Source organism: Xenopus tropicalis, chromosome 8 (genome assembly GCF_000004195.4).
Source record: "Xenopus tropicalis strain Nigerian chromosome 8, UCB_Xtro_10.0, whole genome shotgun sequence".
NCBI classification, from domain to species: domain Eukaryota; kingdom Metazoa; phylum Chordata; class Amphibia; order Anura; family Pipidae; genus Xenopus; species Xenopus tropicalis.
Genome location: NC_030684.2, coordinates 95,891,852 through 95,908,196, shown reverse-complemented (window position 1 = coordinate 95,908,196; position 16,345 = coordinate 95,891,852). Strand labels below are relative to the sequence as shown.

At 40.1% G+C, this 16,345-nt stretch overlaps 1 protein-coding gene across 4 annotated transcripts in view; it reads left to right on the top strand.

Annotated features, from left to right (window-relative positions):
• Nucleotides 1-5,367, top strand: part of frmd6 (FERM domain containing 6) — a 103,511-nt gene extending 98,144 nt beyond the window's left edge. For 3 of the 4 annotated variants that reach the window (XM_031890861.1, XM_012969326.3, XM_012969325.3), the window contains one exon: nt 186-5,367. In XM_031890861.1, the coding sequence (XP_031746721.1) occupies nt 186-470 (285 nt within the window). In that variant the 3' untranslated portion in view covers nt 471-5,367. The remainder of the gene's footprint in view (nt 1-185) is intronic. The other variant, XM_012969327.3, reaches the window with a different exon arrangement.
• The last annotated feature ends 10,978 nt before the right edge of the window (nt 5,368-16,345 follow it).

Here is a 16,345-nt window from a genome sequence, read left to right as displayed (position 1 = left end):
ATTCAGTTTGATAAAAAAAAAACTCCACTGAAGACCCGCTGTTGGCCTAATATTTATGTTTATACTTTTTATATTTCCATTTATGAGTGACTTGCACAGGAGCTCCCCTATACTGCACCTAACCAATGTTATCTTAGAATCTAATTTTCAATTGTAATTGGTAATATACAGACATTATTTTACAGACGGCTTGCAGAAAACCAAAGACTTCTACAGACCGGCACAGTTTAAGTCTGGATGACATCCGTTTGTACCAGAAGGACTTCTTACAAATTGCGGGCCTCAATCAGGAAACAGCACAGAGCTATACATTTGGCTGCGGTCATGACCTGCATGAGAGAGGCCTTTACTGCAATGGCTGTCTTGCTCAGCAATGCATCAACATTAAAGAACCTCTTTCAAGCAAGAAAGCAAGTAAATATTTTTCACTTGATCTCACACATGATGACTTCCCAGAGTTTGTAGTGTAACCCAGATTTTATATATCCAGGCCTGGCTGCCTGCTTTGCCAAACAGAATATAGGAAGAGCAATATCTCTGTAATAACTTTGATATAAATAATCAGACTTCTAAAACTTGTACAGACCTATTTTGAATAACATAAATGATGTTCTTTTACATTTGGAAAAGCCAAGGTACCATATTTTTTGTGACTTTTGCATCCAGAATATTTTTATCTTATGTACATCAGAAGTGAGATGTCTGAAGTTCAGTGCCATTGGAAATACATGGAAGCCAAAGCTAAGAAAAACTCTTGCCAATAACAGGAGGAAGAAAGGAGTGGTTAAATGTTTCACACTTATAGGAAGAATGGACATGATTTTTTGTAATCCCAGTCTAGCAGCAATAATGCCATGTCAAGCTTCTCATGTGCATTATGTGAAACCCAAGGAATAATAATGCCCTGTCAATGGAAGCCTATTTTCTTCTGAAGAGACATGCTTCTCACGCCTTTTCATTTGTGCATACAGCAGCTTGAATAGCTTTGAAGGCATATTTGGAATTACTTTGTTGTCATCATAGGAAAAAGGAATTTATCACCAATCTTTGCTGTGGTTATTCTGTTGGTGTCTTTGCAGAATTAGAATAATCACTGTATGTGTTCAGAGAAGGGTATAGATTTGTGTTTATTCTTCATCTGTACATTCTCCAATGCACTCTGGACACTTAAATATGCATCATGATTTTAATGAATAGGACTTATGCTTAGCATACATTCTGCCTACCATTTTAATAATGAAAACTCCAACAGAGAAATGGAAGCAACTCCTTGTTGGGTTCATGCACGGTAGATAATTTGATTCCCAGTGAACAGACATGCGGGAGCCCATTATCCTAGGCTATTATCTGTTCAGTGGTAATCTAATTATCTAAGGCAAACTAATCACACATGGAGTGGCTTTAGTTTTCCTGTTTAGCTCAAGAAAACAATAGATGTTTCATCTATCAATGGGCAAAAAGTATGTTCAGCACAAGCCCTAGTCATTGAACATATGTTAAAAATATGATGCACTGCGTCTTTAAAGGAGTCATATACCTAATGTATAATCTAATGTACATTTCTCAGGGTGCTCTTTTAAGCCCTCTGCTGTTCTGTTTAGGCAAGAGCTGTAAAGAGGCAGAAGCTTAAATTAAGATTAAGGAAGCATCTCCTGATGCTTCCCTGCTCAGTTCTGTCTCTCCTGTCCCTGTCCAGACAGAACTGCAAAGGGTGCTTTTGTTACGCAGACATGATTTTGGCTGTGTAAAAACTGCTAATACACTATCGTGGAATCTAGAAAAAATGGTAATGTAAATTGCATAAGTGCTCAGAAGAGCTCTCTTATATGACTCTTGCTCTTATAAAAATATATACAATTATTTATGTTGTACATATTTTGCTGCTGATTAAAACATTAGCTCTCTCGATTGCTGGTAGATATTCCATCCAGAAGTTATTTCAGTAGTAGAAAGCTATTTTCAGATACATTACAATGACTACATTGCTGAAATGTAGTTACTGAAGTAGGCTGCAAGAGAAGAGTGGTGCCAGCTTGGATTTGGTCTGAAGTTAATATTATGAATATAGAATAACATTTGAATGAATAACTACCAAACTAGCTGAAAGTTTTCCTTTAAGTGGCAATCATTCTCAAACATTGGCTTTGGCCAGTGCTAAATTGTATGTGCTGAATGAATGGTACACATCAATTTTTTTAGTTTTTGACATTTGATCTCATTAAATATTTTTATATATATTAAATATCCTGTAAAATATATGAATTTTTACTTGTATATATACATCTATAGGTCTTATAGGCTCTTTATTCAAATGCTAGTTTTAGCTTGTTAGTACAATGATACATTGAAGGGCTTAACAAATTCTCCATCAGTACTTGTGCTGGCCACTCATGATTTAGCTGTGTAGCCCTTAATGCACCACAAACCCCAGATATCTAAGAATGCTGAGGATTTCAGTTCAGCAAAAGTTGGTTGGGCCAGAACTTGTGCTTTCCTGGTGTAGAGAAAGGCAAATTAACTATTTTTCCACGTATTTAGAAATTCCATTTCATAGGTATTTTAACAACCTTATGCACTTCCACCCCAGTTTTAAAAGCATTATGTGAAAATTCTTTAAAGAGTCATTTATTAAAGCATTGCACGACAGATGATACATATTTCTACATGATCCATGTGTTATTTTGTCATGGTGCATAGTGGGGCAATGATAAAACTGTTCAGATCTATTCATTTTGGCATATGTACCTTCTGAAGGCGAGAGAGAGACAGCATATAATGGGGTGGATAGGGACAATACATGTGGACGCATTTGTATGAGTACTTTCATCCAATGATCTGCTGTTTTTCAGCAAATGTGTCTTTGTGCCGCTGTCTGGGTCTGCCTGCTAGTTTATTAGACTGGCTGGGACATTAGTAGCACTGCCATTGGCCAATCTGATTCATGGAAATTGTGCCTGGAGAAAAAAATCATCACTTTGATTAATGTGCTTGTTAAGAGCTGCAGCATATGTAACCAATTACAGCACAGTACCTATTTCATATATATTTTTTTTTACTAAATGTCTTTTCTAAATGCTTAAGTTTTGTCATTTTCTAAATTTCAGTCTTTTACAAGGAAAAAAAACTATTTTTGTATTGTTTTGTATCAAGTGCTTTTTTACATCATTCATTGCATATAATCAGTGTTAATACAGTGTTCTGTTAAAAGCAGGATTATGTATAGTGTGGGATATTGCTACCAACACTTCTTTGTACATGCTGTTCTTGTCATTCTGTATCTGGTATAAATGAAGCTACACAGCTTTGTAAATAGGTGGGAATGCTTAGGTAACTAAGAGTGATGTTTGCATAGGATTATATATATATATATATATATATATATATATATATATATATATATATATATATATAGATATATATATAGATATATATATAGATATATAGATAGATATATATATATATATATATATATATATATAGATATATATATATATAGATATATATATGTATATAGTTCCTCAGGTTGTATGGGCGAGTGATTTGTGTATTTTAAAGCCTTGGCTATATGTACAATATGTACAGTATTTTTGGGGCTGCTGATTGTTTGGTATATAGAATATTAGGCAAATTGCTACATTTTTTCGGCAGGCCATTGCTTCCCCATGGAGACTCAGTAAAACTGGAAACCAGTGAAATAGGATTTCTTTGTTCTATAATTACACGCATGGTGCCGCCACAAGCAGGAAACCAATCAGTTTAACCTGTTTCCTAGAGTAAAGAGCACTTTCCAACCAAATGGCATTGTGAGTACTATATGCTGCTGCTGTGGATTTTCTGTAGATGTGTCTCTCCTTAACCTTTAATTTGGATTTTGAACAACAGTTGGCTAACTTCACTATATCACTGGTATTCGAGTTCAGGAAAAAAGCAAGATGACTTCCTACATTCTTGCTGATGAACAGATCAACCTGTACATTTGTCAAGAATATCACACACCACACCCATTTTTATTTAAGTCAATGGAACGTAAAGCCTCATAACTAATGTAAAACTGCTCAAAGTACATTTCTAAGCACTTTTGCAATTCACCCTTGTGTTTAAAACTATTAATATAATGGACTTTGAAACAACAGTGCAACCTGGTGGTCACTTGGCAGAGCAAGACTAGTGATGGGCGAATCTGTCCCGTTTTACGAAAATGGCAAAAATCTGCAAAATGCATTGCACTGAAATGGCGACAATTATTTTTTTACCGTTCTACATGTTTTTTACAGCCAATTGGAGTTGATAGGGGGTTTTTTTGCAGCAAAACCTTGCTCATCACTACACATGTTCCTTTTCTTGGGGAATTAATTTTCTGCTGACTGTAGCCAGTTACAGGTTGTGGTGCTGTTGTTTAAGGTTTCATGAAACAAGCATTCTGCCCATATACCCAGCTCAGACATCAGTCAGCACAGCCACTTTCCCATCATGCCTCTAAACCACAATTATTGAGTCCCCTTTCAGCCATGAGAATCAAAACCTTCTTGTAAAGAACTATGAGGTTGGACATTTCTGCAATGTATTGGTTATTGCACAACTGAAACTGGGGCCCTAGGATTGAGTGTCCCTCTGCCTCAAAATAAAACCAGCACAGATTTGTGCTGCCCACACATATCAAATATGTTTTCTAAAGCTCACAGCTAAAAAAAGTAATTGAAGGCAAGATTCACCAGTGGTATATGTTGTCCTCAAGGGGAGGTATCCCATCATGTGGTGCCAGTAAGGGAGTGCATGCCACCTAATGAAGTTGGAGATTTGGTACTAACACCAAAGGGTGCCCTGGAAAGTGTGATTTGGGACAAACTCTATGTTCAGCCAGTTTAGTGTGTGTTGTAGAACGCCTGTGTGAGTGTGTATAACAACTAGTTATTGTCACAACTAGTGTGTATAACAACTAGTATGTGCCAGGAATAGTTTGAAAGATCTGTGCATTAAACTGCTGGCACCACCCTGCTAATATGCAAAGTCTGCACAATCTTATGATTAAAAGTCACCCGTAAGGAGAGTTGCTGCTACAGAATCTTACAGTCAATCACTTTTCCAGTGAATTATATTCCAGAGTTTACAACAATATCTTAGTAAATAGTCCTCCCTCCCCCCATTTCATATAGTACAGCAGAAATAATGATAAAGATGTTGCCATTGTTTCTGGATGAAAAAAAGTGTGTGTGTGTGTGTATATATATATATATACATACACACACTTGTACCATGCTATGATTTCTTATGGCTGAAATATTTGTATAAGATTTTACAGTGTATAAAGCTGTTATTTATTGTGTATCTATAACAAATACATTCTGGCAGATCTGTACTGTAACAACATGTCTTGAGTCCTTTCTTCTTGTGTTTATTACCATATACAGAATAACTGTGTAAATATATGCAAGGAAATGAAAATCATGGCTCCAGCAGGCAGGGATATTCCCCATCACTCATATATGAAAGAAGTTTATTAAGTCATATTAAGCCACACCCTTAAATGCATATGCCTTCTCTCCCTCCCTGTGGGTAGAACAGCAACCCCCAGCACATAATAATTACACACCTTAGGGACCCCCTAACAACTATTTCCAAGTGCTATCAATCTCCCAGAACAAACCCTCACTAGGTTCACCTGCACAGGCACCACAGGGTAGGCAGAGTATGGTGCACACACAGGCAGCATAGGGCAGAAAGAGTATGGCACACACAGTCAGGGTATGGCAGGCAAAATATGGCACACACAGGCCGCATAATGCATGTATAGTATGGCACACACAGGCAGCATAGGGCAGACAGAGTATGACACACAGGCAGCATAGGGCAGGCAGCGTATGGCACACACAGGCGGCAAAGGACAGACAGTATGGCATACACAGGCAGCATAAGGCAGGCTCAGTATGGCGCACACAAGCAGGATAGGGCAGGCAGAGTATGGCACAGACAGGTGGCATAGCGCAGACAGTATGGCCCACACAGGCAGCATAATGCAGGTTAGAGTATGGCACACACAGGCAGCATAGGGCAGGCAGAGTATGGCACACACAGGCAGCATAGGGCAGGACAGGCAGAGTAGGGAGTGAGACAGGGAAAGTTATCATGACTATGCAGGTAATCATGAGCACTCCAAGATGAACAGTTTGTACTGCAGTACATACAGTGACAGTGACACAATGCCGGCACTGCTCCTCCAGTCTGAGGTGTGAACAACGTGGGAGCATACAGTCTAAAGATCTTACAGGTATGAACAATCCAGGTTTTTAAACTTATCAGGCAGCTTCAGGCTGCCAGTTGGACTGTTCTGTCTATGTATATACATAGGCACAGATTTTATATAGAAAGGCATTATTTAGCTACAGAGCTTATATAGCTAGAGAATATGCCCTTGGTGGCACAGATGTGGCTATGCATCTGCCTTCACAAGCAAAAAAATTGCTTTAGTATTTTTAATCAGGGTTGAACTCTTCACCCGCTGCTTTCAGAGAATGTCAACTCCTATCATGTTTAGCCAGTAGAGCTATGGACAGGCATAGCCTGCGTCATTTGTCATTAGCCCTGGATACAGACTAGGAATGATGCTTCTGTCACTTGCAAATAGGAATGATGCATACATTGATGGATTGAAAGTAACAGGAGATATCTAGTGTTTCCCCATAATGCACTGCAAAAGAATTCACTGATTCAGTATATGACAGAATGGGGCATTAATAAAAAAAAAAGTATAAAATATATTTAAATACAAACCGTATCTATTTCTTTTCAGTTATTATAAATATATAGAAAAGCATTCCTTCTCAGTGTGGTGGATCAACCAAATTGCTTGATGCTTGGCTGGTATGTGGGGTAGTTGGCGCTTTATAAATAAATGTTAATTATAATAATAATAACCAAGTATTAGTTGTGAAGGCTGAGAACTGACTGATCAGGCAATGACAACCTTTTAGCTGGGGCTGTGCTCCTCCTGTAGTCAAGACAATTGTGCAGTTTCTACGGGGCCTAGAAGTGCAGCCAACGTATGCAGTAGGAGCATAAAGGAAAATCCTTTTTGCTCCTCTGTAGCAATGAGAGAATAGTCTCATATAAGGTAGTAGAGTAGTGTTCATAACAATTTTTATAACTAATTAAGTAACAGTCATTGCTTCATTTACTACATGCAGGGGTGCAAGTGCTGGAGAACTAAGGGGCCCAACTTATACATGGGAGTTTCTGTCCAACAATCATTGGTGAGCCACAGTTTGGTTGATAGTGGACCTCCTGCCACTAAGAAATGCCCTGCCCATTTGACCATATCAGTGCAATTGTGCCTTGAATGTGTTTCACCCTAAGCTGTGATAACAGTTCAGTACAAGGTGCTCAACTATCAGCTATGCCACCTGTGCCCCCCAGGCAATCTCCTCTACATGGTGGTATACTAGCTCTGGGAAACAAAAGCCACCCTAGGCAACTGTAATGTAAACATTCAAGAGCCTTTTAAATGACCAACACTTAACAATACAAACAGTGTCTATCTTGTGGTGCTTGTAGTTCCAGTCTTTGCTAGTCCCTTAAATGCAGTGAGCTGGGATACAACTAAGTAAACAGTTATTATTTAACTCTGCTACTGCTGTGTGATAAGACACATTCCTATTTTGTAATGAAACCTTATTTGCCTCCATTAAAGATACTTTCTTTATTAAGAGTAGAAGGACCTGCTATGGTTGTCTGATGGTTAAATCTACCCAACGGCTTTAACAAACAATACCACCTTGTTTTGCTCCAGGGCCTGTGCAGCTGTAGCTACACCTTGGGTTACCAACCAACTGGTATTTGTCCCGCCCAGTCAGTAAATCACCAGCTAGGGCGGAGGCCAGAGTTACAACTGTACGACAATGTTATTATAGCACCCCTTGGGCAAGCAGAAAATAGAGGTGCACAGTATAAATGTATGCACAGAAACGAATACAGGGATTACAAATATATTCCCATAGGTCAGGTGATAAGGGCAGTACACTGTTTAAGCAGATAGACAGGTCCTAGCAGACCTACTAGGAATCATTCAAGCCCAGAGGAGTCTTCCTCATCCTAATCATCTATTAGTATTGCTGTACAACTGCTGTTGTAAAGAGCCAGGCTTAATTGGTCATTAGGAAGTAGCAAAAAGCATATGGACTATGGTTAATTTACAAACATGGGTGCTAAATTACACAAATTAAATTGTCAAGAGCAACCAATAAGCAATTAGTTTTGAGCAGTGAACTACTGTTGTAAGACAGAAACAAAGATCTGATTGGTTGCTAGTGACAACTGCACTTGTGTAATTTAGTCTCTAAGTTTTGCCCTTTTCTTTGATCCACCATTTAGTGATGGGCTGGGTGCTCCCTCAGAGATGATATGACCAATGAAATATGAAATAATGCAGCTCTAACTGTAACAGGAAGAAGTGTGGAAGCAAAAGGCAGAACTCTGACCATTAATTGACTGATGGGGCCTAGCATGTATCTGTGCCTTGGCTTGTTTGTGTGCACTTTGAATCCTATGATCCCATTCTTAAAGTGCCAGTATTCTATTTAGAATTACCCAATAGCACATACTACTAAAAAGTAAATTTTTATGAAAATGGCTTATTTAGATGAAGCAGGGTTTTACATATGAGCTTGTTTATGCAATATATTTTTAAAGAGACCTACATTGTTTGGGGGTATAGTTTTCCTTTAAACCAGCCATAGCTCATCCTTTTAAGGACACCCTTTAAAGGGAAACGAAAGTCAAAGTCACTTGGGGGTGCCAAAATGTTAGGCACCCCCAAGTGACTTTAACCGCTTACCTCGTACCCCGGGCTGGTGCCCCTGTTAGGAGAAAACAGCACCAGCCCGGGGCACCTGGAGCGCAGCACTTCCGTCTTCCTCGCTTCCTTTTCCTGAGTGCCAGCGGTGGGCGCATGCGCAGTAGAGTGAAAAGCCGACTTTAACATTTAAAGTTCGGCTTTTCACTCTACTGCGCATGCGCGCGCAGCGAATCAGGAAAAGGAAGCGCCGGCAGCTACCCCGGGCTGGTGCTGTTCCTTCCTCACAGGGGCACCAGCCCGGGGTAAAAGGTAGGCGGTCAAAGTCACTTGGGGGTGCCTAACATTTTGGCACCCCCAAGTGACTTTGACTTTATTTTTCCTTTAAAAAGAGAATTATCATCAACCAAAAAGACAAACATGATATATATATGCAAGGTATTCAAAATTTCTAGTAAAAAAAGAAAAAGGATAAAATCTTAGTCTTATTACTACTATAGCCATTTAGGCTATTTGATCTTTTGGTTTTTGACTCATGCCTGTTTCCTGACTTTGATTGTTCATTGCCTGCCCTGACTATCTTCCTGCCTTGACTTCAGATTTTAACTCTTTCCAGGCCCTAAAAGGGCATCGGTTAAGACCAGTCCCGGCAGGGATGTGCTCTTACAAGCAGTCCCCAGGGTTCCTGCTACAAAGACCGTTACAAAGAGGTGTAAAAGATGGTATTTGGATGCCTGACCCCTGGTTTCTCCTGTAAATAATGGTAAAAATGCACACTCATTACAATAGAACAGTTTATTTAAATCATCAAAGTGCTATACAAATAGTCCTACATATTTCAGCCCCATATGGGGTCTTTACCAAGGGAAAAAAGCAAAGGAAATGTACAATTGTACCATTGTTTACTGATTTGATGTGAGTAAAGTTGGTCAGCTCCATTGAATTAGCACTTCTTCTCTATATGGGGGATCTTTATGCTTCTCCTGGGTCCACTGCTAGTACACAATAAGCCAAAAGGAGCCTTGTGTATGTGAGGTAAGCAGAACTGCGTTGTGTGTTTAAAACGTCCTACAATCAGCTTTGTTTAGAATGATGCTATTGAGTATGTGAATATTAAACTCAGCAGTACTTTCTTTCCTCAGAACTTATTATCAGAAGTAGACCAAATAGTCTATCCACAGACTAGAGTACACCTCAAAGTTTTGCTTTAGTGAAAAAATACTACTAATCTCCTGCGCAAGTAGTTCCTTCAGAATCTGTATTTTAAAAAAAATATAACAATTTGCCATTAGATGGCAGCAAGGAACTGCCAATCTTTTATGCAAGTAAACAGTACAAATACAGCTGTTGTGTGCCCCTTCCCATTGCCAGCATCCCACTCATCCCACCTTGATGAGAATGGGAGCAAGAGATAAGGGAAGTGAAAAGAAATCCCCCACCTGGGTTGCAATCATTCGACTTATGAAATAGTGAAAAATCATTAGCAAGGTTCCTAATATATATATATATATATATATATATATATATTAGGAACCTTGCTAATGATTTTTCACCGAATCAAACACAACCAGCACCAAGGGTCTTGTGGTTCAAATAAATATTAGTGTATTATAATTGCATGTACAACCGATGTTTCGGTCCCCTTGAAACAGGTCCCAAAAGGGACCGAAACGTCGGTTGTACATGCAATAATAATGCTCTAATATTTATTTGAACCACAAGACCCTTGGTGCTGGTTCTGTTTGATTCAGTATATTTATATATATATATATATATATATATATATATATATATATATATATATATATATATATATATATATATATATATATACACACACAGAAATTATAAGAATAAAAAAATCACAAATATTAGTGTTCCTGATCTCCCTCTTTAGAGGAATAAATGCATAGACTTCTAAGTAAATTACTACTAATGAACCAAAAGGGAATATTTTTATTTCTGAGGATATGACGTTCCATATGTCACAATCAATACATCTATATCAACTTACTGCACTATATAGTTTTTATTTAATGTGTGCGTCCTGTAGTTCTACTACGTCTATATGAGATTTTGGACTCCTGTACAGAGGGGGTGATTCAAGAAGCTGACATTCTGATCCCTTGCTCTCTCAGTGATTGCCAACAAGGAGAATGTGCTCTGGCTGCCAGGAGCAGTTCTGATTCCAGTGAGCATACTTATGTTTGGTGATTACTGCCAGGGAACCAAGGAATAGAAGTGATCAAGTAAAAAATGGGGCCCACAAACCACACTGCACACCTATATTTTTTTTATATGTATTTTTTCTTTATATTATTTTTAATTAGACCTTAATTCCGATATGCAAACAAAGCGTCACAAAGTCTAAATACAAATTTATTCATGTGTGCTGTTATATAAAAGCACATGCTTTTGTAGGAATTGTTATAAGACTTGTGCTCGTGTGAAAGGATAATAAGATATCATTGTGATCACCATTTGCTCATTGCAGACATCACATGACTCTTATATGGTAACACAGGAAAGTAGTCATCCTTGGTTACCATAGCAATGTGGTGTACAGCCATTTTATCACCACTAACTGCATAATTTCCAAGAACCTTACTCAATTTATAGCTAAAAACCATCCTAATATGAACACATTACTCTACACCAGTGCTGTCCAACTGGCGGCCTGCAACCCCGCTCTGTGTGGCCCCCCACCTGTCTGGCTGCTTTGATGGCTTACCTTTGTGTAAGCTTTAAATGGTATCAGTACTGGCCCCCTGCATGGTTAACACCTCAGATTCAGGCTGTAAACCCCCTGTATTGTTTAAAAATGTAATCTGTGTTGTTCACACCTTTTAATCCCTACATTGTTCACCCCCTGCAGTGTTCACACCTCAGGCTCATTTCACACCTCAGGCTCAGGCTGTAATCACCCACATTGTTCTCCTGTTCACACCTCTCCTGTAGAAACCCACAAATAAACCCTGCACACTATAAAAAGAACATATACTGTGGTGGTACTGCAATTAAATTTTTTTTTTAATATAGCTATAGTGCAGACTGTAGGAGCAGTGCCAGTATTGTGTCACTGTATGCTGCCAGTGTGTGCCATACTCTGCCTGCCATATGCTGCCTGTATGTGCCATACACACAGGCAGCATAGGACAGGCAGAGTATGGCACACACAGGCCGGGTAGGGCACACACAGGCCGGGTAGGGCAGGCAGAGTATGGCACACACAGGCAGGATAGGGAAGGCAGAGTATGCAGGTTTTTGCTGTACTACCACCATTAATATGGCTATGGTCATGCGATAACATGGGTGTGGTTTCAAGTGGGTGTGGTATTAAAAAGGGGAGTGGTCAAAACTAGGTTCCATTTTCGGCCCTCCACCACGGAGGCCGGAAAAATTCCGGCCATCGGTACCACAGAAGTTGGACAGCATTGCACATGTAAAAAGAAATACAATACAAGAAAGTAAACAATGTTTTCTACAATGTTAAATATATAATTTGTGGAGTTATTTTCGTGCTGGTCCATCTTCTAAAATACTTTAGAATCAAAAGCAACTTTTCTTTGGTAATGCTCACAGTGACACATAAAGACACAGCTGGGGGTATAAAAGTATCAGGGAGAAACAGGGCATGGATAGAAATCGGTCAGATCTGGTTCCTAGGAGGCTAACATGTCTGAAGTTGTCCTGGAATTCTCCTCCTGTGTTCATAACCCTCCCAAGGGAACATCATGGGACATGGTAGGAGCATAAATAGAGCATGGTCTGGTGTAAGATGGGCATTGACCAAACAAATCACTGGACTAGATCTCTGGAGGTTCTGGAACATTATCTAAATAGTATAGGTTTTCAAGTGGCATGCTTTGTTCTGTGTCCACTCCATTTCAGTTGTTTATTCATGAATGTAACTGAAATCTATTGAAAGCTATGCATCTTTGTCAGGAAAATACACAAAACGATACGTTTTTTAATTTTTGTACACAATAAAATCCTTGAAGAATGATCTGAACTGGGGTTCTGGGTATCTAAGGTATCTAAAAGAACATAAATCCAGTTATATATATGTATATAAATCTATTCGAACAAACGGGCCGCTTCACACAGGCCTTAAAAGAGAAGAGAATAGAAATGTACCAACGTAATACAGTAGATTTCTATTTCTTCTCTTTGGGTACTTCTCTGGGGTGTCTGTCTGTTGGGCAGTCTCAGCTTTCTTCCTCTCTTCTCCTCAGCCCTGGTACACTATCTGATGTATAACTTTAAACTGTATAAGGCGATCTCTTGTAGCGACAAAGAAGGGACATAGTTATATTTGACTTACTCCAGTTCATCAAGAGATGGGATTAGCTCATTCCATCGGAAACTACCTTAAAGGACAATGAAAGGTTAATATAAATTAAAAGTAAATCTAAAGGCATTCTTATTAAGTACTTACTGCATATCTGAATTCCCAGATCCCTGCTTGCTTCTCTGAGATATGGTGCTGGCAGCCTACAGCAGTGTGAAGACTACAGTGACATCACTGAAATCTCTCTTCCCTTCCTGTAGGTGCCAGCGGCAGCCTTCCTATTCTCTGAGCATGTGTGTAACCTGATCCTGTCTCCTGTTCTGAGCTACACATGCCCTCCAGCCAATCAGAAGCGGATCTGGCAGAGGGGAGGGGGGGAAGGGAATGAAACACATGTGCAGTATGAAGCAAGGAGGGAAAGGAAGGGAGAATACCTTTTTAGAGATGGCTGCCTGTTCTAGAAATGTGAAGTAAGTGACTGAGTAAATATTTGATTAGGTGAGCCAAAAGTGTGGCGTTTTTACTAAACAATAGTAGGACTATTGGGCAGTGTGCTTTTTAAATTTTGACTTGCATTCTCCTTTAAGAGGGTTCATCTGGGATAGGTACAGTAGTCTAAGGTTACTTATCGCTAATATAATTAACAACCCAACCTGAGAGTGAAAAATATGGCAAAGTTGGCAAAGTACTTAAGAAGGTGGCTATTGATACACACACTTCTGCTGAAAGAAAGTGAATGGGGAAAAGATTTTTGAGTAAATTTAACCAAAAAAAGACAGAAAGGTGTGGTAGAGAAGAATTCTCCAACAATAGAAGGAAGGTATGAATGGGGGAAATCAGAATAAGGGAAGATTGTTTCATACTGCCCCTGATCTTCCTTTCCATGACCAACTCCATACTCATGGGGATAGCTTTCCCCCCCTGCTTCCATCAGAAAGATTCTCCCATATCCTAATGTTTAAAAGGTCAGCCCAAGCTTCTAAAAACTACCAGAAAAGGGCTGACAGAGTTTGTCATGGAAAGGTAAGATCAGGGTAAGTATGAAACAATCTTTCCTTTTACCTGATGAACTCCATGTCAGTACTCATACTCATAAACATAACAGCTTGACACTCCCAAAAAGCTGGAGACAGCAAGTGACATAGTGAAATGTAACAAAGTGTGAAATACTTACTCCCCTACTCACCAGAAAGTATACCTCATGTAATGCCCTATCTCAGTGCAGATCTCAAGGAGCCTGTAAGGCACAGTAAGCAGGAGTGCAAAACCCCCAAACAGACCCTTTGCAGGTATGACCCATCTAAACAGAACTTTCATCAGCACAAGGTAGCTAAAGCACTATGATGTACCCATAAGACATGTACCACAAACCCCTATTGAAAGCAGACAAAGATGCCTAGTGTAATCAGATTTGTTCAAACAGAAAATTGATCCCCAAACAACAGAGTTAGGGGCACCTAAAACCTCCCAGGGTCAAAAGCACTTATATAGTATATATAGAAGAAACCCAACTAACACCATAATCAAATTCCTCTCCTGGGAAGATAAACCCTTGGGAAACCATAGCGACTACCTAAGGAAACAGGGCCCTTGCAAGATGGCAGAACATAGCAAGAATACCCCATTACCCATGGAGGATTCCAGGTCAAAAGATAACCAAGTGAAGCTCAAAAGGCAATAACATGAGCCATAGAGGCAGACTGTAGCACCCAGGCAGAGGCTCAAATATCCTCCACAACCAGTCTGTCTTAAACCTTTATAAAAGAACATATTTACATGTAGAGAAAGTCAGCCATCCTGCACAACATGAACAACACTGGCCTGGCCATATGGAATGTTCAACAATATCAGAAGGACTGCTAATCTATTAGACAAAGCTTTATTAGGTCAGATAGCTATTAAGGAGTGCTATTATACAGCCAGGGTTTTTAGAAAGGAAAGCAGCTATGTTATACAGCCAGAGTTTTGATGGCAGATCTGGAATTAGGAGTAGGCAAAAGAGGCACATGCCTAGGGCGCAAAGGTGGAGGGTAATCAGGCACGTACTTCTGCCTGCCTGGGCAAATAGTACCTGCCTCTCGCTCTGTAACTGATGGTGTAACCCTGCCTTTTCACCTCTCTTTCACTTGTTCCATTGGCCCCAACATTTCATGGCACAATGTGGCCCCCAAGCACTGGGCACTGACACACCAAGCACACTATACACAATGACAGACAGTGCCCTGGGGTAGCACTACGAGTGCAGTGCCCACTTTGTGCTTAAAGGAGAAGGAAAGGCTAAGTCACTTGGGGGTGCTAAAATGTTAGGCACCCCCAAGTGACTTTAATCGCTTACCTTGTACCCCAGTCTGGTGCCCCTGTTAGGAGAGAACAGCACCAGCCCGGGGCACCTGTAGCGAGCGCTTCCTCTTTCCGGCTTCGTTTCGCTGCGACTACACAATAGGCGCATGCGCAGTAGAGTGAAAAGACGACTTATTTGTTAAAGTTCCACTATTCACTCTACTGCGCATGCGCGCCCAAGCGAAGCAGGATGGCGGAAGAGCTGCAGCTACCCTGGGCTGGTGCTGTTCTCTCCGAACAGGGGCACCAGCCCAGGGGAAAAGGTAAGCGATTCAAGTCACTTGGGGGTGCCTAACATTTTGGCACCAAGTGACTTTGCCTTTCCTTCTCCTTTAATGTCCCAGAACACATAGCGACATTATTGGGAAATCATTGCTGGGGGTGGGCTGGACAGCTTTATGTTCTTTATTCCCCTGGGTGCGGGGCCCTATTGGGCCTAAGGCCAGCCCTGGGGGGAGGCAGAAGTTCTATACAGTAAAGATTTCCAAATACCCAGCAGTGCTATTATACAGTCAAGGTTTTAGAACAGACAGCAGTGATATTACCAGGGTTCCACAGGGGGAAGTAGCTTTATTATACAGCCAGGGGTTTGACAGGCACAGCTATTAAACCTTCAGGGTTTCAGATTGCACAGCAGTTCTATTATACAGTCAGAGTTTGTGAATGGACAGGAGTGCTATTATACAGTCAGGGTTTGTGAATGGACAGGAGTGCTATTATACAGTCAGGGTTTGTGAATGGACAGGAGTGCTATTATACAGTCAGGGTTTGTGAATGGACAGGAGTGCTATTATACAGTCAGGGTTTCAGAATGGGAAGCAGTATTATTACACACCCAGGGTTTTGACAGGCACAGCAGAGCAGTGCTATTATATCACCAGGGTTTCAGATTACACAGCAGTTCTATAATACAGTCAGAGTTTGTGAAT